Here is a 26516-nt window from a genome sequence, read left to right as displayed (position 1 = left end):
GTCCCCATCCTCCATTATTTCCAATGAAAGGAAAATATTTAAAAGGTGTGCAGTCCCTTTAAAAGTGATGGCCACAACTCCCTTAGGAAGTCAATCCTGTTTGTCACACCCTTGCTCCTGGCTCCACCCTCAAAGTCTCCTGGCTCCACTCCTAGAGTCCCCAGATATTTCCTGAGTCAAGCCGGGCAACCCTATTAATACCATTCAGGTGGGCAGCTGTGTTGGTCAGAAGCAACAGAAGAAAGTCTGAGTCCAGGGGCACCTTTTAAGACCAACAAAGTTTAATTCTGGGTCTAAGCTTTCGTGTCCATGCACACTTCTCATTTATTCGGATTTAATAGACCTCAGGGCGGCTTACAGCAAAATGAATCCAATAAATAACTCAAACATTTCAATAGGTTTAGCATTCACATAAAACAGTACACTTCTCCAGATGGCGGAACAAGAATTTAATCCCCACAGGCTGCTTAGGGTGGAGGGGTTACAGAGGGCGAAGGAATAGATCCAGGTCAGCCATGTTGGTTTGAAGCAACAGAACCAAGTTTGAGCCCAGTGGCATCTTTAAGCACAGCCAACCATGCCGCATAGGCAAACTAGGCAATTGCCTAGGGCAGGGGTGGCCAACGGTAGCTCTCCAGATGTTTTTTTGCCTACAACTCCCATCAGCCCCAGCCATTGGCCATGCTGGCTGGGGCTGATGGGAGGTGTAGGCAAAAAACATCTGGAGAGCTCTGGCCTAGGGCATCGGCAGGGGTGGAATTCTAGCAGGAGCTCCTTTGCATATTAGGCCTCACACCCCTGATGTAGCCAATCGTCCAGGAGCTTACAAAAAAGAGCCTTGTAAGCTCTTGGAGGATTGGCTACATCAGGGGTGTGTGGCCTAATATGCAAAGGAACTGCTAGAATCCAATCCCTGGGTGTTGGCCTTCTGGGGGCCCCGAATTGGGCACCCCCTTATGTTACTGAGTGACTTTATCAATGCAGGGGGGAGGGGGCCCCCCAGAAGTTAGCCTTGCCTAGGGTGCCAGACAGTCTAGGGCCAGCCCTGCCTTTAAGACTGTCAGAGTTTAATTCTGGGTATAAGCTTATGTGGAATTGAACACGTTGATCTTAAAGGTGCCACTGGACTCTAACTTAATTCTGTCAATCAATACTACTGGAACCTCAGACACTGACCTCGTTCTACAGTAGGGCTGCCAGGTCTGTGTTGGGAAATGCCTGGAGACTTTGGGGGCGGATCCGGGAGAGGGCGAGGTTTGGGGAGGGGAGGGGCCTCAGCCTGGTCCAATGCCCTAGAGTCCCCCCTTCGAAGCAGCCATTTTCTCCAGGGGAGCTGACCTCTGCCAGCTGGAGATCAGATGTAAAAGCAGGAGATCTCCAGGCCCCACCTGGAGGTTGGCACCCCTACTCTACAGTGAAGCTTCAGACAACAGTTGCCCTTTGGTGGGCTGTGGTGGGAACTGAGCTTGTTGTACCCGGCCTGGGTTGGTGGCATAAGACCTGCTATTTCCTTGTCCCCAAAGTACAAGGAGAAATGACAAGACTGACAAACCGGTTACGAAAACAGACCCATTTTAAAAATTTACCCTAATTATAGTGTTCACAAGCAAGGAGCATAGTCCTGTCAGGAAACACCCAACAGAACAGGTATCCATAACTAGCCTGACTAAGAAAGTATTTACCAGCTGGGGGTATAGCTCAGTGGTAGAGCATTTGACTGCAGATCAAGAGGTCCCTGGTTCAAATCCAGGTGCCCCCTCTATTTTTTTAAACTTTAAAGGGAAAATTGTTTGGAGATGCTGCTTCATCTCTGTAATTTTTTTTTTTAACACTTCCCTCCTCCCGAAGGATCAAAGCGGTTCAAATTTACATGCGAGCTTCTTTCTCTTCCTGTTCAGGAACAAATCACTCTCTCTTCTAAGGATTCAGGAGCCGTGCCAGGGAGAGAGGGAAAAAAAAAGTAAAATATAGAAATATTTTCTGGCATGGTTCCTGTATCCTTTTAAAATGCAGATATAAACCCAGCAGATGAGCCGTGCCAGTTTTGCAAGCCTCTCTTGTTGTGTACCTTCGACTGCAGTCTCCTTTCGCGGGAATTGGCAGGAGATGCGTTTCGTGGCGCAGAGTTCAGCATGACCCTGCCGTGTTGGGAAGAGACTCAGCGGTGGAGTTCCTGCCTGTCGGTGGCTTAAGGGGAATGCATTCCCTGGCCTTTGATTCCAACCGCTGAGCTTGCTTCCAGAGAACAGCAGAAAAGGCCCTGCCCTCGAAGCTTCAGCCACCCTTGGCCCTGGCAAGGTTGCCTTCGCCAGCCGGGTGGTGGGCGGATCTCCAAAGGAGAAGCCTTTCACATCCTTGTGTCTCTGCTCTGCCAACTCTTACGCACCGAATTTGTCTGCTATGTGGAAAATCAGAGCCGGGGACCCCTGGAGGGTTTTCTTAAACACTATGGAGCAGCCACGGAGAGGGAAGGGAGAAAAAGTGCCTGAATTGGGATCGGGGCATTGGCAGGAGAGAAGAAGCAGCAGCAGCTGCTGCCTTATACTGAATCAGACCCTCAGTCCATCAAAGTCAGTATTGTCTACTCAGACTGGCAGAGGCTCTCCAGGGTCTCAAGAAGAAGAGGAGGAGGAGTTGGGTTTATACCCCACCCTTCACTCAGGGTGATAACAGGTGGGCAGTTTGGGGAAGTTGGGAGGTGTTCCAAAGTGGGCTGGCTCAAAAAGATTCATCCTGAAGCCTCCACACACTCCCCAGCAAAGCGCCTGCATCCAGCCTGCCAGGCCGCCAGGCGCCTCCAGACGCAGAAGCCGGACTCCTCTTTTTTCCCCCTCAATGGGTCAAGCACCCATGCGCTCAAGCGCTCTGGCTGGTTTCTTTTTTTTAAAAAAAGGTGGAGGCGGCTTGGGGCAGCTTGGTGCTTTCACAAAGTCAAGTCGTCTCAGTCGCCTCGCATCCGCCCTGCCGCTTCCTGACGGCAAGGTCAGCTCAGAGATTTGCTACCCCTTTGAAAGTGGTAGCTTTTTGAGCTGCTCAGGCCTGGAAGACGGCGTGAGCACGGGATGGGGACGGGCAGCAGATGGTGCCGTCTGGAGGGATTTTGGGGGGGTTGATTTCAGAGGCATCTCTGAGTTGGCCCCAAGTGCTGGTCTGTAATTACCCCAAAGTGGCTGACAATCTCCTTTCCCTTCCCACAACAGACACCCTGGGAGGCAGTTGGAGCTGAGAGAGCTCTGAGAGGACTGTGACTGCCCCAAGGTCACCCAGCTGGCTGCATGTGAAGGAGTGGGGAATCAAACCTGCTTCTCCGGATTAGAGTCTGCCCGCTCTTAACCACTACACCAAACATGCATTTCCTTGACAAATTAACCAAGGACTAGTACCAGGATGAATTTACTGTTTCAATCACACATCCAGCTGTTGACTATTAACATGAGGATCACTCTATGCCAAGGCTCCCCAACCCCCAGGTCATGGACCGGTCCTGGTCCATAGCCTGTTAGCAACCAGGCCGTGAGTTGTACAATTATTTCATTGTATATTACAATGTAGTAGTAGTAGTAGTAATAATAATAATAATAAAACAAAATAGGAGTCGATTGCACCTTTAAGACCTGCTTAGTTTTATTCAGAATGTAAGCTTTCGTGTTCTGAATAAAACTAAGTTGGTCTAAAAGGTGCAATCGACTCCTATTTTATTCTACTACTTCAGACCAACATGGCTGCCTATTTGGATCGAATAATAATAAATACATTGGATTTATATCCTGCCCTCCACTCTGAATCTCAGAGTGGCTCACAATCTCTTTTACCTTCCTCCCCCCCAACAGACACCATGTGAGGTGGTGGGGGCTGAGAGAGCTCTTACAGCAGCAGCTCTTTCAAGAACAGCTCTGCGAGAGCTATGGCTGGCCCAAGGCCACTCCAGCAGCTGCAAGTGGGGGAGTGGGGGATCAAACCTGGTTTCCCCAGATAAGAGTCTGCACACTTCACCACCATGCCAAATGAATAGAAATAAAGTGCACAATTGTATCATCCCAAAACCATCCCCTCCCCCCACCCCGGTACCTGTAAGAATTGTCTTCCACAAAACCGGTCCCTGATGTGATGGTATCGCTTTACTCTGCTCTGGTGAGGCCTCATCTGGAGTATTGTGTTCAGTTTTGGGCACCACAATTTAAGAAGGATATAGACAAGCTGGAACAGGTCCAGAGGAGGGCAAGGAAGTTGGTGAGGGATTTGGACAAGTCCTATAAGGAAAGGTTGAAGGAGCTGGGCATGTTTAGCCTGGAGAGGAGGAGGCTGAGAGGTGATATGATCACCATCTTCAAGTACTTGAAGGGCTGTCATATAGAGGAGGGTGTGGAATTGTTTTCTGTGGCCCCGGAAGGTAGGACCAGAACCGATGGGTTGAAATTAAACCAAAAGAATTTCCAGCTCAACATTAGGAAGAACTTCCTGACCATTAGAGCGATTTCTCAGTGGAACAGGCTTTCTTGGGAGGCGGTGGGCTCTCCTTCCTTGGGTTTTTTTAAACAGAGGCTAGATGGCCATTTGACAGCAATGAAGATCCTGTGAATTTAGGGGGAGGTGTTTGTGAGTTTCCTGCATTGTGCAGGGGATTGGACTAGATGACCCTAGAGGTCCCTTCCAACTCTATGATTCTATGATGCCAAAAAGGTTGGGGACCACTGCTCTATGCACATAAGAAGAAAAACCAAGTGTTCTATGTACGCCCACAGTGCATGAGCTGGTAACCAGAAACGAGATTGAGTACATGTGAAAACTGCTGGAGGTAACAAGAGGCAATGATGCCGAACCCTGCCAATTTCACAATATCCAGCTATTAAGCAAATGCTTTGTGAATAATTCAGCCTGGGAACTCTTATCTCGGCCTGCTGAGAATCACTGGCAAAAGCCTCCATTTAAGCCGCAAATGTGAGGTGTGAGACTTAAAAACCTTTTTAAAATTTGTAATTTTATTAATGAAGCTCCAAGTCTCTACCGTAGACCTATTACCCCGAGATTAAAAACAAACAAACATAGTACCATGGGCATGCAGATCAGGGCTAGGAGGAATCGTAGGTTTCAATCTGATGGATGCTCTCTGAGGTCAGGTAGTCGAAAAGGCGACAGAGAAGCTCCTCAGCCTTGTAAGGAAGCAAAAACAGAAGTACCATGATGCACCTGGAGACTTACACTGCTAACGGATTACTAGACAGGAGTATTCTGCATTCACTTGGATTGACAGGCTCTGGTTCTTATCTGTGCTCTGTAATATTATTTCACACATCTAGGCAAAGGGAAAACGGGCCTTTGGGCCCAAACTCCCCCCACCCTTGTCACTGCCTTTCTTCTTTTCATCGCTTCATGAATGTATATCTCAGCCAATGGAATGCAACACTTCATGCCAGGCCTGTAGCCACATGAGGGGCCTGTGGGGGCACTGCCCCCTGACTTCCAGCCAAGGCCCCCTGACTTCCAGGAGGTGTCTGGGGTGCAGTCTGCTTCTCCCCCCCCCATTTTCTTTTTGCCATGGCTGAGCCAGCGCAGTGTCCTCAGTGGCAGCCAGAGCCCGGAGAGCTGTGCAGGACACAGTGCATTGTGGCAGGGAAAGCCACAGGTAGAGAGGAGGGAGGCAGAGGAAGCCACGTGGAATGGGCTTGTGGGGGGGGGGGGACAACGGATGTAGCTCCTGGCTGCAAAGTGCCAGGGTGGGAGAGAGGGAGGTGGAAGGAGACCCCCCTGCTAGGACGCAAGGTGCAATCCCTTCTTCACTCCAAAGTCTTAGGGTCAGCTGCCTCAATTTGGCCACATTCAGAGCCTCCAGCTTCTGCCCCTACCCGAGAAAGCTTCTGAGAAGTGGCAAGCCCCGCAGTGGATGGGAAACGGAGCCCCCTGACTTTTTAAAGGGGCCCCCCCTCAACTTGTAAAATCCTGGCTACGGCCCTGCTTCACGCATCTCGCAAAAGCAGGCTTCAGTTCACAAAAGCTTCTGCCTTGTTTTTTTTTTAAAGGTGTTCCAAGGTGCTTTTGCCCTTTTGGCTGCAGAAGATGAACCTGGCTACCCCTCTACAGCCAGCAGTTGCAGACAGCAGGGTTGTTCCTCCCCCCAAGACCTCAAACCGATTGAGATCTGCCAAGCTGTAACCCATCACAAACATCGAGGGAACCCTTTTGTATAAATAATCCACAGGAGCTCAGGCACAGTTTTTTAAACGCACCTAAATACACACACACACATATATATACACATATACACACACACACACATATATACATTTTATTTTTTATTATGTTATATACATATACATAATATATACATTATACACACACACACACACACATATTTACACACACACACAGATATATATATGTGGAAGCTGGGTTCAGGTAGCCGGCTCGAGGTTGACTCAGACCTTCCATCCTTCTGAGGTTGGTAAAATGAGTCCCCAGCTTTCTGGGGGAGGGAAGTGTAGAGGACTGGGGAACGCAATGGCAAACCACCCCTTAGAAAGTCTGCCGTGAAAACGTGAAAGCAACGTCACCCCAGAGTCGGAAACGACTGGTGCTTGCACAGGGGACTACCTTGACCTTTTTTTTAATGTGTATGTGTGTGTTTATATATGTATATACACACACACATACATATATATACACATACACATGCATTTAGAACCCTTCATCACGGCAAGATTTGCCCTCTTCCTATCCGTCGTTTCTGACAGAGGTTTGGAGAAGCGAGAGCAGCCAGCAGGTGCAACCCAATCGTAACTCTCAGGCCTGAATGCTCAGCCTGGCCAAACAGCTCCCGTGATGCGGGAGGAATCTGCCCAAGGCAAAACGCGCCCTGTCTCTTTCCCAGGCACTTCCCAGGAACGGTCCCCCTCTTCAGTGCAGCGCAGCAGCTGTGCCATTTCTAGCCAGCTGGATTTAAGCTCTCAGATCCTGCTATTTAACTCCGCTGATACGTCTAATATTGTGTTAGTCCCGACCGTAGAGGCCTGGCATTTTACACATTCTTTTCTGATATGGCCGCATAAGGAACTGGTGAGTTTTCTTTGAGGGATGATCTCAGGAGGCTGTTTCTTCTTCTGTTTGAGGGGGGGGGGGAATGCAATGATTTAAGGATGCATGCATACCGTTGTTTTGTAAAGAGACAGATGTATTTCAATCTGTGGGCACCCTCCACTTTGGCGCTGTCCCCACTCAAAACTCTGAATCAGTGTAATGAACCAGAAATGCTTACAGAAACAAAGAAGTCCTTACTTGGTACCAGTGTTCCCTCTAAGCTGAGTTAGCATGAGCTAGCTCACAGATTTTTAGCCTCCAGCTCACACATGTTTGTCTTAGCTCAGGAAAAATGGCCCCAGAGCACAATAATTTATGCAGTAGCTCACAACATTAATGCCAGTAACTCACAACATTAATGCCAGTAGCTCACAACTTTAATAACCAGTAGCACACAAAGTAGAATTTTTGCTCACAAGACTCTGCAACTTAGAGGGAACATTGCTTGGTACCCAAAAGGAAAGTTTCATAGTCAAGATGCCGCAATGGCAAAACCCATATCCCTTGATCTTTCTCACCTGACAAAGCAGGGGAGGAAGGGGGCAAAATTTCTGGGCTCCTTCCCAACTCTGTCTTGCGTGATGATAGATTCTGGTGGGCAGCCGTGTCAGTCTGAAGCAGCAAAACGAAGTTTGAGTCCAGCTGCACCTTTAAGGCCTAACAAAGTTTAATTCTGACCGAATTCAGGAGCCCTGTGGCGCAGAGCGGTAACGCTGCAGTACTGCAGTCCAAGCTCTCTGCTCTCAACCTGAGTTCGATCCCGGCGGAAGTTGGGTTCAGGGTTGACTCAGCCTTCCATCCTTCTGAGGTCAATAAAATGAGTACCCAGCTTGCTGGGGATGGGGGAGTGTAGATGACTGGGGAAGGCAAGGGCAAACCACCCCGTAACAAAATGTCTGCTGTAAACATGTTGTGATGCGACATCACCTCAGAGTTGGAAACAACTGGTGCTTGCACAGGGGACTACCTTTTCCTTTATAAGCTTATAATTGAGTCATAGAGTTGGAACGGACCTCCAGGGTCATCTAGTCCAACCCCCTGGGCAATGCAGAAAACCCACCAATTTCTGAACCCCTTGCTCAACCTTGCGCTGTGCTAAAAGTATGTTTGTTAAACATTTTCTTTTTAATAAAGACTTTATAACTTTTGATGCTGGTGGTGGTTCTCTGTACCGCATAGACCTCCACTGTTTCAAACACACTATTTAAAAAGGAGTGCTGAGGAAGGTGGGCAGCAGGCAAGGTTCAAATGCCCGCTCTATGTGACTGACCAAAGGGCCAGCCGATGAGCAACCGCTCTGGGAAAAGAGGGAGGGTGGCTTTGCGACTGACATAAAGGTCGACCAATCTGCATAACACCGATACAGCTTTCTGTTGAAAGTCGGAATGCATTTCTGCAGAGCTATTTCCCAGGCATCTGTCTGAAATTAAATGTGGCCAAGTGTGCATGACTGTATGTTCTCACATCACCCTGGGTCATGCCTCTTCTCCACTCTGTGTGGTGCCCAGCAGAATGCTGATAAGAAGAACGTGACACCAAGTTGCAACCGACTCATAGCAGTCCCCTCCAGGGGGCATCCCAGGCATGAAATGGGCAAAGGTGATTTGCCACTGCCTTCATCCATGCATCCACCTCAGTCATTCTTGGTGGGCACCCATCACTGATCACAACTGGTTCTATTACCTCCCGAACCCTGACAAGACAATGTGGGTCTATCAGGCTTCTAGAATGCTGATACCCAACAATTACTTAACAGTAAATCCAGGATTTTTTTGTAGCAGGAACTCGTTTGCATACTAGGCCACACACCCCTGATACAGCCAATCCTCCAAGAGCTTACAGGGCTCTTAGTACAGGGCCTACTGCAAGCTCCAGGAGGACTGGCTACATTAGGGGTGTGTGGCCCAGGGGTGGAATTCTAGCAGGAGCTCCTTTGCATATTAGGCCACACACCCTTGATACAGCCAATCCTCCAAGAGCTTACAGGGCTCTTAGTATAGGGCCTACTGTAAGCTCCAGGAGGACTGGCTACATTAGGGGTGTGTGGCCCAGGGGTGGAATTCTAGCAGGAGCTCCTTTACATATTAGGCCACACACCCCTGATGTAGCCAATCCTCCAAGAGCTTACAGGGCTCTTAGTGCAGGGCCTACTGTAAGCTCCAGGAGAATTGGCTACATCAGGGATGTGTGGCCTAATATGCAAAGGAGTTCTTGCTACAAAAAAAAAGCCCTGAGTACATCTAACGGTAGCAGAAGTAGTGTTGCCAACATTTTTTTCCCTTCTACTATTGCTGTGCCTTTTAGCAGCAGCCTAGCAGACAGTAATCGAATGAGCGCAACTTTTTCTGGTGTGGAGATAAGCGATAGCCCAGGGGTGACCAAACTTGCTTAACATAAGAGTCACACAGAATTAATGTCAGATGTTTAAGGGCTGCAAGACAGGAAGGAAAGAAGGAAGGAAAATAGATGGGGGAGGTAAGAGAGGTGGAAAGAAAGCACCTTTAACTTTAAATACATTCTCCAAGCTACTATCTGGCTTGGCTTGGAGAAGCGATTTAAAGATAGAAATGCCTTTTCCAAGCCAGCCAATGGGGCAGTGGGGGCTTCGAGAGCCACACGATATGTGTTAAAGAGTCACATGTGGCCCCTGAGATGCCCCTGTGATAGGCCAAGTCTCATTTGCTTACTTTCTGGCCATCAGACTACACTCAAAGGCTGAGAAGTGGACCTGTAAAAAGTTGCCAACCTATAGGATTAGTAGCAGAAGAAGAAATGGGAAAAACACACACACACAGACACGCAACGGGAACACTGGACCTGCCTGTTTCTCGGTTTTCGGATAAAGAAGACGTTGCATGCAGTCCAATGCGGGCCGTTTCTGACAGCAGTCCCTGAAGCAGGAGAGATGAAGTAAAATATTGTTAAATAGCAGCAGAATCTGCCAGTGCCCGGAAATAACTGAGATGTGGACAGGGCAGCAGCCTCTGCCAGGAGCTCAGGCCAAGTTCATCTGCAGCTGAACCGCTTCACCCAGCTCAGCCCACGGAGCTTTGCATCAATGGACAGCAGAATTTTAAAAACACAACCCTTTGGACCTACAGTAAAGACCTGCTGTGTAATAAGGAACATAGAGAAATGAAGGGCTTTTTTTGTAGAAAAGCCCAGCAGGAACTCATTTGCATATTAGGCCACACCCCCTGACACTAAGCCAGCCGGAACTGCGTTCTTGCTTTAAAAAAAAAAGCCTTGGAGAAATGCAAGAAGATGCTGGGGAAAGGAGGAGCAGAAGCCAGTGGAGGTGATATTTTAAAAGCATTTTTTTAGGAAAAGAACTACTTATTCAGGAAGGCACCAGAATGTGGCAGTGGGGAGGGGGCACAGTCCTGTGGACCAGCAGTCCTCTAGCAAGAGGGCCCAGTTGCTTTTCAGTAATACAACTCCTACCCCTTAGGTGAACAATACCAGTGCGATGCTAGTTAGAATGCTGGACTACAAGCAGAGAGGTCCAGGTTCGAATCCTTGCTCTGTCATGGAAGCTTGCTGGGTGATCTTGAGCCAGTCAAGAGAACCAGCGTGGCATGGTGGTTCAGAGTGACAGACTCTAACCTGGAGAGCCAGGTTTGGTTTTCCTCCACGTGAAGCCAGAGAGGTGACCTTGCTTCAGTCACAGCTCTTTCAGAGCTCTCTCAGCCCCCCCAAATAAGTCTAGCTCACCACCTAGTGGTGCATAATGCTAAAGAGTCAGAACTTTAGGCTGTCGGACAGTCTTCAGTTCTATTCTACGCACAACAGCATACGTGATGATTATTGTTAATTGAGCCAGTCACTCTTTCTCATCTTAGCCCACCTCACAGGGTTGTTGCACGACAACGTGGGAAGGGAGAGAGAGACATATGCTGATCTGAACTTCTTAGAGGAAAGGCGAGAAAAAGTTGTGTAGGTAGTTAGGTAAACACCATCCTGGCCGTAGAGAACATAAACACACGATGTTGCCTAATCCAGCCTTTGATCCATCGAAGTCAGTGTTGTCTATTTCAAGGGTGGCCAAACTTGCTTAACATAAGAGCTACATAGAATAAATGTCAGATGTTTGAGAGCCACAAGACATGGACATCAGATGTTTGGGAGAAGGAAGGAAGGAAAGGAGGGAGGAAAATGAATGGGGAGGGGGAGAAAGAGGTGGGAAAAAAGCAACTTTAATTTTAAATGCACTCTCCAAGCTGCTAGCTGGTTTGGCTTGGAGAAGTGATTTAAAGAGAGAAATGCCTTCTACACGCTGGCTGTCAGGGCAGTGGGGACTTCGAGGGCCACACAATATCTATGAAAGAGACACATGCGGCTCCTGAGCCGCGGTTTGGCCACCTGTGGTCTATTCGGGCAGACAGTGGCTCTCCAGGCTCTCAGGCAGAGAAAAGTCTTTTACATCACTTATTGCCAGATCTTTTAACTGGAGATACCAAGGATTAGATGCTCTGCCACTGAGCCACAACCTGTGAATATCTGAATCCAGCTGGGGCCCATGTTGCCTTTCACTGCTGAACCCCAAAGGAAATCCCTGCATGAAGCACTAATCGATACCAACAGTGAGAGCACTTCAGATGGCTTGATTCAATGGCCCTCCCTTCCCTCAATGTTTAAAACCAGCACCTCAGGAAAAGGGCTCCCAACTTGCTTAGCATGCCAGTGTTGTATGTGTTGGGATCCTCCCCCCAAAGATGGAAATTCGCACTCACCACCACTTTTGAAGCTACTTTAGGGAGGAGGGGAATGCTTTGACTCCTCTGAACTCCTTAGAGTTGCCAATCCCCAGTTGGGGGCAGGAGATCCCCTGGTCTGGAGCCCCTCCCCCCCCCTTTGGGGTGATCAGAAAGTAGGGGGGGGGATATCTGTTGGGCACTTCATTATTCCCTATGGGGACCTATTCCCATAGGATATAATGGAGAATTGATCCGTGGATATCTGGGGGCCAGAGGGGGGGCCTGTTTTTTGAGGTAGAGGCACCACATTTGCAACATAGCATCTATTGTCTCTCCTCAAAACACCCCCCCAAGTTTCAAAAAGAATTGACCAGGGGGTCCAATTCTGAGCCCCAAAAGAAGGTGCCCCCATCCTCTATTATTTCCAATGGAGGGAAGGCATTTAAAAGGTGTGCAGCGGTCCCTTTCAATGTGATGCCCAGAACTTCCTTTGGAGTTCAGTGATGCTTGTCACAACCTTGCTCCTGACTCCACCCCCAAAATCCCCAGATATTTCTTGAACGGCACCTAACTCCCATGACCATAAAGAACACTTAGCCCCTCAGACTCTTCCTGAACTAATGGGTGAGACCGATTAAGAGGGATTACTGCTGCCCCCTGCTGCCAGAAGCAGGCATTTAGCAGAAGCTTGTCCTAGATTAGGATGGCACGGCCTGCCAACACCTCATCGATCATTTTGGAAAGAATATGTAAATTTGGTGTTCTAGTCACGCTAATGACATTGGAATGGCCACTGACACAGATGTTTAAGACTTCTTATCGACCGCAAACGCTGTCTTTGGAGAGACAACAGAGATGCCACCGATTTGTTGGTTTCTAGCTGCTTTCTCATTGGAGTCTGTCTCAGATTGGGAGGTACGTATGGAGCTGACCACACACCTGCAGGACAATCAAAAATTATTCATTGCCCCATTTAATCTGACAGATTATGCATCTAGGGTTGCCAACCTCCAGGCAGTGGCTGGAGATCTCTCGCTATTATAACCGGCTCTCCATCCTTGGAGGTTTTTAAACAGAGGCTAAATGGCCATCTGACAGCAATGAAGATCCTATGAATTTAGGGGGAAGTGTTTGTGAGTTTCCTGCATTGTGCACGGGTTGGACTAGATGACCCTGGAGGTCCCTTCTAACTCTGTGGTTCTATGATTCCAGGTAGTAGAGATTGGTTCACCTGAAGAAAATGGCTGCTTTGGAAGGTGGACTCTATGGCAGGGTGTCAAACATGCAGTTCAGGGGCCGAATCAGGCCCCTGGAGGGCTCCTACCAGGCCCCTGAGCAACTGGCTGTCATCTGCTTCCTTCTCCCTCTCTCTTGAATCCTTCTGCATCACAATTTGCTTTGCCAGGCTTGCTCAATTGCACAGGAGCTACAGATCAAAGCCTCTATTTTCCTCCCTTGGGGGAGGAAGGGAAAAAGAATAGCTTGCTTTGCCAGGCTCTCTCAATCACACAGAAGAGCTACTGAGCCCAGTCTCTCTTCCTTCTATTGGCTGAGGCTCCTTCCCCTCCTTGTTCCCTGGGGAAGGAAGGAAAGATCCCTCTAGAGCTTCCTTTGCCCATTTCCCTGGATCCAATGTCAGACAGACAAAGAAAGCACCTTTAATGAGTGCTAATGTTTTAAACATGCTTTATTTCAAGCTTTAAAAAAAATCTTTGCATTTTTCTGTGTCCTGTTTAAGGTTTATCTCTCTGCTCCCAGGCATTACATTTTATGACACACACGGCCTAGCCCAACAAAAACCTCATTTCTGCCAGATCCGGCCCTCATAACAAATGAGTTGGACCTCCCCTCCCCCCCAAAGGACATCCCTGCTCTATGGCATTAGATGCCTTTGAGGCTCCTCCCCAAACCCCACCCTCTGCAAGCTCCACCCCCCCCTCAAATCTTCAGGTCTTTCCCAACGGGGAGCTGGCTACCCTGTGTGCACTCCAGTTCTTTGGCCCATCAGTGAGATGAAACACCCAAAGGCACATTGCACTGGCAGAATGCATTCACATCATCTCACTGGCCAGGAAATGAAGGGCTGCTGGGAAGCTGCCTCCAAAGGCCATCGGGGCAAGCAGAAGATCTTCCAACCTGGACCCTACCCGATCAGAATCAGGCTCTCTCCAATGAGTATGGCTGTCGGGTCTGGGTTGGAGAATACCTGGAGGCTTTGGGGGTGGATCTTGGAGAAGGTTGGGGTTTGGGGAAGGGAGGGGAGGGGGCCTCAGCATGGTCCAATGCCCTAGAGCCTACCCTCCAAAGCAGCCGTTTTCTCCAGGGGGGTGGGGAAGCAAGTGGCTACACAGTGCAGAACAGAAAGACCAAACAACTGTGTATAAAAAAATAAATAATGTACAAAAATCTGTGGTTCTATATATCAATGTCTATTAACAATCAGAGATACCACATAGCACAGCAGAAGATGAATTCATTCATTAGGGAGAGCCCCGCTGCAGAAACAAAGGAATCCAGTCCAATCTCATATAGACTGCATGTCTTGTATGGACTCCTATATATGAGATTGGACTGGGTTCCTTTGTTTCTGCAGCGGGGCTCTTCCTAATGAATGAATTCATTTGTACATTTTTTTTTTAATACCCAGTTGTTTGGTCTTCCTTTCTGTTCCCTCCAGGGGAGCTGATCCCTGCCAGCTGGAGATTAGTTGTGAAAGTGGGAGATCTCCAGGCCCCACCTGGAGGCTGGCAAGCCTACCAATGAGGGAAGGAGAGACTAACCCACTCGTAGATCCACCCCTAATGTCTGCCTTAGCTCGCTCCCCTGCCTTCTGGCTCCCCAACCTGGGGTGCCACCCCTTTCTAAACTGTAAACCAGGGATGTCGAACTCATTTGTTATGAGGGCCGGATCTGACCTTGAGGGGCCGGGCCATGTGTGTACCTATTTAAGATGAGGTAGCAGAGATATACATTTTATAAAGAACACAAACACAAATATATATATTTTTAAAAACTTAAAATGTTTAAAACGTTAGCACACATTGGTCTTAAGGATGCTTTCTTTGTATTTCTCCCATGAGATCCAGGGAACTGGGCAAAGGAAGCTCTGGCTCTTTCCTTCTTTCCCAGTGGATGGGGGGGGGGGAGCCTCAGCCAATGGTGAAAATAGAGGCGTTGCTTTGTAGCTCCCATGCAATTGAGCAAGCCTTGCAAAGCAAGCTGTTATGCAGAAGGAAGCAAAAGAGGAGAAGGAAGTTGATGACAGCCAGTTGCTTGGGGGCCTGATGGGAGCCCTCTGGGGGCCTGATTCAGCCCCTGAACTGCATGTTTAACACCCCTGCTGTAAACCCATCCCTCTCACTGGGGGCCTGGGTGTTACCCTGCCCTACTTTACAGGGCTGTTGTGAGGGTAAAAGAGAGGTAGGTGCACCGTTTGCAGGGCTCCCACTGCCACCGAATAGACAGACAGCCTCTTATGTCCCTCCCTTCCTGTAGGGAAAATAGGGGCTGGGGTGAGGCCAGGTGCTGCTGGAGGAAAATGGGACAAGGAGAAAAGAAGGTGAAACTCTCACCACGCATTCCCCACAAACCTCGCATGAATTGTACAATACATCCAGCCCACGCCATACCATAGAACAAGATGAACCTCTCCAGTTTCAAGAGGGGGAAAGGAACAAATTGAGAAAGATTTGAGAGAGAGAGAGAGATCCTATTGAGGGCATATACAAAGACCTCTAGCAGGGCAGGTCTGTGGTAAATGGGGCAGCCCCCATCTCTGGAAACTGAAATGTCAGCCTAGGCCAGAAGGAACCTGGGTTTAAATCCTCACTGGGGCTCAGCTGGGAGACTGTGGACCAACTGGCTTTGCCTAATGTACCTTGCAGGGTTGTTCTGAGGATAAAATGTGGTGGTGATGGGGGGGGGGGAAGAACCACATACTGAAGGAAGGGAGGAACAGCAAAGGTCACCACCCAGTACAGGTCTTGGAGGGCTTGCTTCCTGCCTAGGGTTGCAGCTCTGGGTTGGGAAATACCTGGAGCAGGGGTGGCCAAACTTGCTTAACAGAAGAGCCACATAGAATAAATGTCAGATGGTTGAGAGCTGCAAGACAGGAAGGTCAGAGGCCTGAGCCAGAAGGAAGGAAGGAAAAGAGGGAGAGGTGGAAAGAAAGCAACTTTAAATGCCTTCTCCAAGCCAGCTGATGGGGCAATGGGGGCTTCAAGAGACACACAATATGTGTGAAAGAGCCACATGTGACTTGGAGATGGAGCTTGAGGGGTTTGGAGAGGAGAGAGATTTCAATGAGTTATTATGCCAAGGGAACTCCTTCCAAAGCAGCCATTTTCTCCAGGGGAACGGACCTCTGTCATCTGGAGATCAGTTGAAATCCCAGGAGATCGCCAGTTACCACCTGGAGGCTGTCAACCATGCTACCACACAACATCCCTTTCACAACTTGGATTACTTGTCTGGCTGCCTGAGCCCTGTGCTGCTTTCCTCCTCGGAACCTGATGTGCAATCGGCGTGGATCCAGCAGCATTTTGCAGAAATTGCTTATCCCCTCCCCCCCCCCCCCGCTCTCTTATTCGGGCAAGTGTGACTCTGGAGTGTCCTTTTGCTTTGACAAATGTCCAGCCCCCCCCCCTCCCCCCCAGGGGCTCTGCAGAAAGGGAACAAAAAAGCCAGCCCTCCCAACAAGCTTGAAATGAGTCTTTGGAGAAACAAACCCCGAAAGGAAGCTCCAGAGACGCTGTTCGTGTTCTTACCTGACACAGCTCTCTCTGCCAGGGGTGGCTTAGGAAAAGAATTAATACGCTCGAAAGGGCTCAAGAGAACGCCTGCGCGGACGGGCATTCACAGCGCACCTGGCTGCCTTTCCTGCCCACAGCTGGACCCCTGGCCAGTGTCTTCACAGAGGCAGTAAACCGGGATCTTTGCTGCATCGATTCAGATCGCAAGTGGGGGCTCACATGTAGGTAGGGCTTTTTTTTGTAGCAGGAACTCCTTTATATCATTAGGCCACACCACCACCAGTCCTCCAAGAGCTTAGAGTAGGCCCTGTAAGAAGAACTCTGTAAGCTCTCGGAGGATTGGCTACATCAGGGGGGGGGTGTGGCCTAATATGCAAAGGAGTTTCTGCTACAAAAAAAGAGCCCTGCATGTAGGGTTGCCAGCCTCCAGGTGAGGCCTGGGGATCTCTCACTTTTACCGCTGCTCTCCAGCTGGCAGAGATCAGCTCCCCTAGAGAAAACGGCTCTTTTGTAGGGTGGACTCTATGGCATTGGATCATGCTGAGGCCCATGGGTGGAATTCTAGCAGGAGCTCCTTTGCATATTAGGCCACACACCCCAGATGTAGCCAGTCCTCCAAGAGGTTACAAAAAGAGCCTTGTAAACTCTTGGAGGATTGGCTACATCAGGGGTATGTGGCCTAATATGCAAAGGAGCTCCTGCTAGAATTCCACCACTGCTGAAGCCCTTCCCCACCCCAAACCCCTCCCTCTGCTGGCTCTACTCCCAAAGTCTCCAGGTATTTTCCAGCCCAGACCTGGCAACCCTACTCAGGTGAGTAAATGAACCTCTGCAAAAAGAAGACACCTCTTGCACATGGAAAGCCAGTGCGTAGACGTTCCCCTAGCGTGCTGCATTTCTACCCTTGGGAGCTTAAGGGAGGCACTTTCAGTTATTTGAGCCCCCTCTGCTCGCAGTCAGAAAGCCAACAGCTTCAATGCACATTTACCACCTTGGCAAGAACAGAGGCAAAACCTTGCAAGAGCTGGGAGGCATCCTTCCAGCAGGGCAAGAAATGAGGGTGGGGCATGGAGAACTCCCACAATTAGAAGAAGAAGATTGCACCTGATTGCCAAACTACAGAAATAAGTTCCCCTTGGAGAAAATGGCTGCTTTGGAGGGGTGAACTCTGTGGCACCATACCCCACCGAAGTCCCTTCCCTCCCCGAACCCCATCCTCCCCAGGGTCTGCTCCCAAATCTCCAGGAATTTCCCAACCTGGAGTTGGCAACCCTAGGCAGAGCCCCGCCCGAGTTGTTCAGAGCGGCTGGCCTTGGGAGACCGAGGATCTGAGGCAATAGAAAGCACCCTCACTTGGGTTCGTGAGGTTAGGGAGTTGCGCTGGGGTTTGTGAGACCTGGATTCAAATCCCTGCACTAACCAGGAACTTGCTAGACGACCTCGGTCTGGCTGCTGTGCCTTACAGCAGTGACTCCCAACCTTTTTGGCACCAGGGACTGGTTTTGTGGAAGACAAGTTTTCCATGGACTGGTGGAGGTGTTGGTATTGGGGTTTTGGCCACACCAGGCTGCCTCCCTGCCCCATCCCTGCCCCCCATGGGGGGTCTTTAAATGAGAGGTAGGTGGAGGTCACTGCTGCACTGCCCCTTCTGCCTGAGTCCCGGGCGGATGAAAGAGGTGGTGCTTTGGAGCGAGGCTGTGCTGCCTCTTTTGTCCGCCTGGGTCTTGGGTGGGCGGAAGGGGCGGAAGGGCTGCTCTGCCTAGCTATGAGGCTGCCTCCCCTGAGCAGGTGAAAGGGGAGATGCAGCACCTCTGCCTTGCTCCGTGGCCCGGTTGGGGACCCCTGCCTTACAGGGTTGCAGTGAGAATAAAATCAAGGAAGGGAGAAGTCAGGATTGACGATACGTGAATGACATAAGGATGTGGCCCCTTCTGGCTCAGCCTGAAAATTTCTCCAGCTCAAGGCAGGGCAGAATCCTCTTCCTGGCGATTCCCATTGACTCTCCATTTGCATTGAGGAACTGAAGCGTTTAAATGCACAGCTCCGATCTTCGAGGTAGAGATTTTCGCAGCAAAGTGCTCTGAACTCGGTGATTTCTCCCCCCTCCCCCAGAAAGTGTATTGATCCAGCGGGTGGATTCTGAAAGGGAGCCTTTCCAACCCCCTGAAAGGGAGCCTTTCTTCCTGTCGCTATGCAACCACCTGCGGCACTCTCTTTCCAAGCGCCCCTCCTTTTCGGTGTCCTTGAGAGAGAGTGCCTTTTTGCTTGGGTGTTTGGGTCCCCGTTCTGTTATAGCCTCCGAAGCTAAGAGCCCTCCGATGGCGCTGACTCACCAAACGGCTCAATATTTATAAATAATGGAGGGGACCTTGGCTTTGTGTTTGAGAAGCGCCGGGCGATGAGGGGGTGGAAGAGAGACAGAGAGAGAGCACACGATCGATCTGAATTGGAAAAGATGCCCACGAGAGATCGAAGCGGCTCCTTGAGCTTCAGGCACATAAAGGACTATTAGCCATACTGGCTAGGAAGGGAGCTTCCACATTCACGAGCAGCGTACCTTGGACGCCAGAGACAAAAGAAAGGATGCCTGCTACCAGTGCATTTGGGAGAATTTGCCAGTGGGCTGTTGAGGGGTGCTGAGAAAAGACCGTGGCGTGGGAGCAAACGCCAACCAAGTATCCTGAGCTGCAGCCAAAATTTAGGGCTTAATCTGTCCATTATGGGATGTGTTTTCAGTGAGGGGCTGTGACTCAGCGGCAGAGCATCTGCTTGGCAGGCAGAAGGTCCGCAGTTCGATCCCCAGCATCTCCAGGATCCATTTGCAGGCTATCCAAAAGATGCCCTAGCCTGGGATGACAGATTCCAGGTGGGACCTGAGGATCCCCTGGAATTACAGTTCCTCTCCAGACTACAGAGCTCAGAAAATGTTGAAAAGGGCTGCTTTGGAGGGTGGACTTCGTGACCTTGTACCCCTCGGATGTCCCCATCCTCCCCAGGCTCCATCCCCAAATCCCCAGGAGTCTCCCAACCTGGAGCGGCAACCCTAACACCTACAAAGTGTTTATCCCTCCCCCTTGCCTATGAACCTGCCTTCTACTGAATCAGACCTTCAGTCCATCAAAGTCAGTCTTGTCTACTCAGACTGGCAGCGGCTCTCCAGGGCCTCAAGCTGAGGTTTTTCAGGCCTACTTGCCTGGACCCTTTTTAGTTGGAAATGCTGGGGATTGAACCTGGGACCTTCTGCTTAACAAGCAGATGCTCTACCACTGAGCCACCGTCCCTCCCACTGTCTCACTTGCCCCTGCCACCAGGAAGGTGCCAAGCCAAACACAAGCAAAATAGGGCTGCCAGCCTCCAGGTGGGACCTGAGGATCCCTCTGAGTTACAGCTCATCTCCAGACTGTCTACAGCTCATCTCCAGACTCCAGATCAGTTCCCCTTGGAGAATATGGATGGTCTGGATAGGGGAGGCTCAATGCTATTGTATCCCTCTGAGGTCTCTGTCCTCCCCAAGCTCCATCCCCTAAATCTCCGGGAGTTTTCCAATCTGGATTGAAGTGTCTATCCCTTCCTCCTCCGTCACCAGGGAGGTACCAAACACAATCAAATTTAAACAGGGATGCCAGCCTCCAGGTGGGACCTGGGGATCCCCTGGAATTACAGCTCATCTCCACGCTATAGAGATCTGTTCCCCAGGAGAAAATGGCTGCCCTACGTCCAGGGGTCATTTTGTAGAAAAATAGGTGGCGGAGGTCATTAGCATAACTTATTAGCATACCCCCCCCATCAAAAGCAACTGGATGCAAGATAGGAGGGCCTCAGGCGAGCGAGGCCTGCTTGGGCTGGCTGGATCTCAAGCAGGCTTCGCTCACCTGGGGCTCTCCTGGGCCACTCCCCCCCCCCCAGTCAAAAGGCCAGCAAGCCCCCCGCAACCCAAAATCACATAAGAAGTGGCGAAAGAGTGGGGCAGGCTTCTCCAGGGGTTAATGCGGGCTGCTGGGGGTATGGCAAAGCCCCTGGGGGCTGGCTGCCTGCCTACTTTCCTAATCCAGGGATTGTCATGCAGCTGCGCCTACTAATCAATGGACAAGGTAGGTGGGAAGGAAGAGGGGGAACTGTCAGAAAGGTTCAGGAGCTGTGCTCCTGTGAGCTCCTGCTGAATCTGAAGCCTGCGTCTACCTGATACCCTGGAAAACTGCTGCAGGTCTTAGTAGGCATTACTGGTGCTCTGAGGAAAGGGTCGGGGGTAGGCGAGGTGAAAGACCTGGAGAGCTGCTGCTAATTTGAATAGAAAACACCGACCCCGATGTCCCGATGGTTGGCTTCAGTATTAAGTGCCCTTGCCATGTATTAATCCTTGCAACGAGTTAGTGTTTGGTTACGCTGGCTTGCTGTAGTCCGCTGTCCACTCTGTGACCGAAACAAGATTGTGGCGCCCCACACTTTGAGACAGCAACTAGCTGCCTCTCAGGGTCATTGCTATCTAACGGTGGAGGCAAAGTCATCGCAAACCGTTTGTGCCTAACTTTTTTCTGTGGGAACGAAGTGATTTTGCTAAGGTGCGCTTTTAGAAGTTTGAATTTAGGCGGGATGCTGTAACGCAGGGGTATCGAACTCATTTGTTTTGAGGGCTGGATCTGACATAAATGAGACCTTGTTGGGCCGAACCGGGTCGTGTTGGGCTGGGCCATGTGTGCACCTATTTAAGATTAGGTAGCAGAGATATAAACGTTTTAAAGGACACAAACACGACTAAAGATTTAAAACAAAACAAAAAAAACCCCCTTAAAATAAAACATGCTTAAAACATTAGCACTTGTTGGTCTTAAAGGTGCTTTCTTTGCATTTCTACCATGGGATCTGGGGAACTGGGCAAAGGAAGCTCTGTCTCTTTCCCTCCCCCTCCAGGGGACCAGGAGGGGGAGGAGCCTCAACAAATGGAGAAAATCGAGGTTTTGCTCTGTAGCTCCTGTGCGATTGGGCAAGCCTTGCAAGCAAGCAGCAATGCAGAAGGAAGCAAGAGAGAGGGAGAAGGAAGCAGACAAGAGCCAGTTGCTTGGGGGCCTGATAGGAGCCCTCCAGGGGCCTGATTCAGCCCCCAGGCCTCATGTTTGACACCGCTGCTGTACCGGTTCCAGATAAGGTATATAACCTGTGACCTGTGCTGAGATCTTAAGTCCTGACACTTTGCTGGAAGTGTCTGTGTTCTGTCTATTAATAAAATACCTTATCCATACAACCTGGAGAGTGCCTTCCATTGAGGATAGCTACAGAGCTGACATTAAGCAAGTTTGATCCTGTTGGTGTTTTGGGTGTTATTTGCCCAGGCAACAAAGCTTATGATATGGCATACAGGGCTTTTTTCTTTTTAGCAGGAATATACAGGAACACAGTTCTAGCTGGCTTGGTGTCAGCGGGTGTGGCCTAATCTGCAGATAAGTTCCTGCTGGGCTTTTTCTACAAAAAAGCCCTGCGCGAAACAATACTGCTGTCGGGTGTGTGCGGCCTAATATGCAAATAAGTTCCTGCTGGGCTTTTCCTACAAAAAAGCCCAGTGCTAAACAACGGTGGCCTAATATGCAAATGGGTTCCTGCTGGGCCTTTTCTACAAGAAAGCCTGGTGTGAAACAATGGTGCCATGAGGGGGTGTGGCCTAATAGGCAAATGGGTTCCTGCTGGACTTTTCCTACAAAAAAGCCCTGTGCAAAACAATGGTGCTGTCAAGGGGTGTGGCCTAATATGCCAATAGGTTCCTGCTGGGCTTTTTCCACCAAAAAAATAACCCTGATGGCCTGGATATGGTCTGTTACAATGTTTATTCTGTGTCTCCCCTTCCTTTTGCTGCACTGTCTTCTCCTTTGTTAACCCACTTTCTGCATTATGGCATATTGTGCCTTCGACAGGTATTTTTCTGCCTGCACTGTTTTCTAGCTCTGCAATCTTATTCCTCCTCCTGCACTGCTGACTGGATGCCTTAACACTGCCTGATAGCATCGTTTTATATTGTGCAATGCAACTTGAGTCTCAGCTGGAAAGGCGGGCTTTGAATGAAGTAAAGAGAGAAAAACACAGCATCCTCTAGGTAGCGGGGAACAGAAGCACCAGACAAGACAGACGGACCGGCTCCCCAAACTGGAGCATCTCTAGGCCAGCCATGTGTCCGCATCAGACGGAACAGACCTCAAAGAGAGACAGCCAGATGGAAAGAGCGACTCCCTGGAAACAAGATCACATCTCCCCGCCTCCCAGAGACCTTGGGCCAATCACAGCCGAATGGCATCACATAGCAGAACTGAGTAAACCACACCTGCGCCAGGTAACATACTTCAACAGAGAAAGGTGTGGGGGGGAGAGATGAGGGCAGGCAGAGAGACAGAACCCGTGATTTGCTCGCCATGAGTGACAGATGGGATTGAACAAAGGAAATTAAACGCGCACCTATAAAGGTTTAGGGCTGTTTGCTTAGCTGTCAGTTTCTCAACGCAGCTGGGCCACTTTGATGTCAGCGGCATTCATTTCAGGCAGACTCAGGACGTGAATATTTTAAAAAAAAACAAACAGCTAGTGCCCTGACCTGGATAGCCCAGGCAAAACCGATCTGGTCAAATCTTGGAAGCTAAGCAGGACCAACCCTGGCAAGTTGCATTAAATTCTCAAGCTAGGTATAAGCTAGCCGGAAGAGGGTCGTCTTACAGGCCCTGTGGAACTGAACAAGGTCCCGCAGGGCCCTCACCTCCTCCGGCAGCTGATTCCACCATGTAGGGGCCATAACAGAGAAGGCCCTTTCTCTGGTGGCTTTCAAGCGGGCTTCTTTTGGCCCAGGGATAGTAAGGAGATTTTGTGTTCCCGACCTCAGTACTCTCTGGGGAACGTGTGGGGAGAGACGGTCCTTCAGGTAGACAGGTCCCTGCTCTGTATTCTTGTGCTTAGGAGGGTGGGGCACAGTGGAAGGGCTTCTAGCCCCACTGGTGGACCTCTTGATGGCACTTGCGGGATTTTTGGCCATTGTGTGACAGAATGTTGGACTAGAGGGGCCATTGGCCTGATCCAACATGGCTTCTCTTATGTCCTTAACCTCTGTGAGAGCTATGGCTGACCCAAGGCCATTAGAGCAGCTGCAAGTGGAGGAGTGGGGAATCAAACCCGGTTCTCCCAGATAAGAGTCCACACACTTCACCACTACACCAAACTGGCTCCAAACTGAAGTTGCCATGACTTCCAAGCATGTGCAGGCACACCCGCATAAGATACAAAACAAACAAGCAAACCATAGCTAGTGAGGCTGACAGAAACATGGGCAATGTCTCCTTGCTGGCGAGATTTGGCAGGATGCCTGGCTGTCCTCCACCGGAGGCAGGGGGCTAGGCAGGATTGGTGGACTGGCGATTCTTGGGTTCTCTTCAGAACTGGATTGACGGGAACGGGCAGAGGGGGCTCACGGAGGCAGCTCTTACTTACCCATTCAGCAGCTCATCAAAGCAAGCAACGGCGTTGTCCCGCTGTGCCGCCAGGACCAGGCAGGGGCCCTCTGTGAGTGCAGAACACTGGAAGAGAAAGGGCAGGCAATGTGAGCTATTAAAGCCACCTGTTGGTTAGCCTCTATGGAATAGTGATTTGATGGTGCCTCTTTTTAGAAATAAGAGCCCCATGGTGCAGAGTGTTAAAGCTGCAGTACTTTCCTTTCCTTTTCCTTTTTGGAAATAAATCAATAACTAAATTGAGGTGAGTCTAGAATCATAGAGTTGGAAGGGACCCGCAGGGTCATCTAGTCCAACCCCCTGCACAATGCAGGAAAAAACAGGTTGCTTACCTGTAACTGATGATCTTCGAGTGGTCATCTGTGCAGTCACACACATGGGTCTTGCCGCAGGCAACGGATCCATACCTTGGAGCTCCAATAGCTCGCCTATAACGTCTTTTGGCGCGCTTTCCTCCCGCTCTGGGGAGCAGGCAGCGACCGCGCATGCCTGGAGCGGGGGGAGAGCGCCCATTCCACTCAGTTTCTTCCAGCCACCGCCGGCACTGACACTATACAAGGTTAAGCAACAATTACAAGAGGCCAGCAGCGGGGAAGGCTGGGTGGGCGTGTGTGACTGCACAGATGACCACTCGAAGATCATCAGTTACAGGTAAGCAACCTGTTTATCTTCTTCGTGGTCTCTGTGCAGTCCCACACATGGGTGACTAGCCAGCTAGATGACCTGGAGGAGGGTGCTGGTAAAGAAGAAAGTTAGTCACAGAAAGCAATCAGATCACATGCAATCACCCATCATGTGACATGGTATGCAGCATAAAGATGGAAGCGGATGCACTCACCCCTGGCTTCAGTGGAAGATGGATCTGAGGACCGCTTGACCGAAGGAGGCGTCACGTCTCGCACGAACGTCTAGCGCATAATGGGAGACGAACGTGGATGGAGAGGACCAGGATGCAGCCGCACAAATGTCCTCTAGAGAAACGCCTTGCAGAAAGGCCGAAGACGTCGAGACCGCTCTAGTAGAGTGGGCCTTAAGGCCTTCGGGCAAAGGCTGTTTAGCCAGTTCGTAGCACAACCTGATGGCACTGACTACCCACTTAGACAGACGTTGGGTAGAAATTTTAAGACCCTTGTGAGGGTTCCCATAGGCCACAAACAAGTTAGGGTCCTTACGGAAAGGTTGTGTACGGTCAAGGTAGAAGGATAAAGCCCTTCTAACGTCCAAGGAATGTAGGGCTCGTTGTCCCTGGTCGGATGGGTTGGAGAAAAAGGTTGGTAGAGAAGTTGAGGTTGATAGGTGGAACTGGGAGACAACCTTAGGCAGGAACGCAGGGTCCGGTCGCAAAACAACTTTGTCCTTGTGGAAAATGGTGTAGGGAGGATCGTAACGGAAGGCGCATAAGTCACTTGCCCGTTTGCCCGAGGTAAGGGCTACGAGTAATGCTGTCTTCCAGGAAAGAAGGTTGAGGTCTATGGTGGCCATAGGCTCAAAAGGGGCTTTCATCAGGCAGGAAAGGACTAACGATAAACTCCAAGTCAGAACAAAGGGCTTAACAGGTGGGTTGAGGTGCAACATGCCTTTAAGAAAGGACTTTGATAAAGGATGGGAGAACACAGTCTTGCCATCAATCGGATTGTGGAAAGCAGAAACTGCAGAAAGGTGAACCTTCAAGGAGGAATAACAGAGTCCCGATTTCTGTAGAGAAAGCAGGTAGTCCAGGATTAGGTTAAGTGGTGCCGATTCCGGCTGCAGATGAGAAGATGTCGCAAAGGAACAGAAGCGCTTCCATTTACGCTGATAAGAAAGTCTCGTGGAAGGCTTCCTTGCGTTGAGGATGATATTGGCTACCTCTGTTGAGAGGTAGGTGGATGTATTCTCCAGGCAGCCAGGGCCAGGACTCGAGGGTTGTGATGAAGAACCTGACCGTTGGCTTGAGAGAGGAGGTCGCCCACAGGAGGAAGCCGGCAGTAAGTGTGGCGTGACAGTTGAAGGAGTCTCGTGAACCACGGTTGCCGAGGCCACCATGGCGCAATGAGGATGCAGTCTGTGCCATCCCGAGCTATTTTCACCAACACCCGTGTCAGAAGGGGGGTCGGTGGAAAGAAGTAGTGAAGGGGACCTGTCCAGTTGTGCAGAAATGCGTCGTTGCCCCTCCTGCAATAAAACTGAGGACACTTGGCATTGTCCCTGGATGCAAAGGCATCCACCTTGGGTGTTCCAAAGCAACGGAAGATGCGCCGAAGGTACGTCGGATTGATGGACCATTCGTGGTCGTCTATGCGAATCCTGCTGAGGGAGTCGGCCAAAATATTCTCCACACCGGGAAGATGAATGGCAGTCATGAATATGTTGTGCTTGACACACCATTCCCAGAGCAGTACAGCTATACGGCAGAGACGGAGGGATCTGGTGCCCCCTTGCTTGTTTATGTAATAAACAGTTGCCATATTGTCCGTAGAGATCTGAACATGTTGGCCCCTTATTAGTGGAAGAAAAACGGTTCGGGAAAGTCAAAGAGA

General features: G+C 50.1%; 1 protein-coding gene and 1 non-coding gene across 2 annotated transcripts in view; one reads left to right on the top strand and one right to left on the bottom strand.

Moving 5' to 3' along the window:
* The first annotated feature begins 1687 nt into the window (after nt 1–1687).
* Nucleotides 1688–1759, top strand: TRNAC-GCA (transfer RNA cysteine (anticodon GCA)). The gene has a single exon. It is a non-coding gene; the product is annotated as a tRNA-Cys (tRNA).
* Nucleotides 1760–5069: 3310 nt separating this feature from the next.
* The window catches only part of LOC132588594 (dynein axonemal assembly factor 8-like), a 97804-nt gene continuing 76357 nt past the window's right edge, over nt 5070–26516 (bottom strand). The window contains exons 13-15 of the mRNA XM_060261026.1: nt 23978–24063; nt 9893–9962; nt 5070–5150 (exon numbers count right to left, since the gene is read on the bottom strand). Of these exons, the coding sequence (XP_060117009.1) occupies nt 5070–5150; nt 9893–9962; nt 23978–24063 (237 nt within the window). The remainder of the gene's footprint in view (nt 5151–9892; nt 9963–23977; nt 24064–26516) is intronic.

This window comes from Heteronotia binoei, chromosome 20 (assembly GCF_032191835.1).
Source record: "Heteronotia binoei isolate CCM8104 ecotype False Entrance Well chromosome 20, APGP_CSIRO_Hbin_v1, whole genome shotgun sequence".
NCBI lineage: Eukaryota > Metazoa > Chordata > Lepidosauria > Squamata > Gekkonidae > Heteronotia > Heteronotia binoei.
Note: the sequence above shows the minus strand (reverse complement) of the source record. Positions and strands in the feature narration are given on the sequence as shown.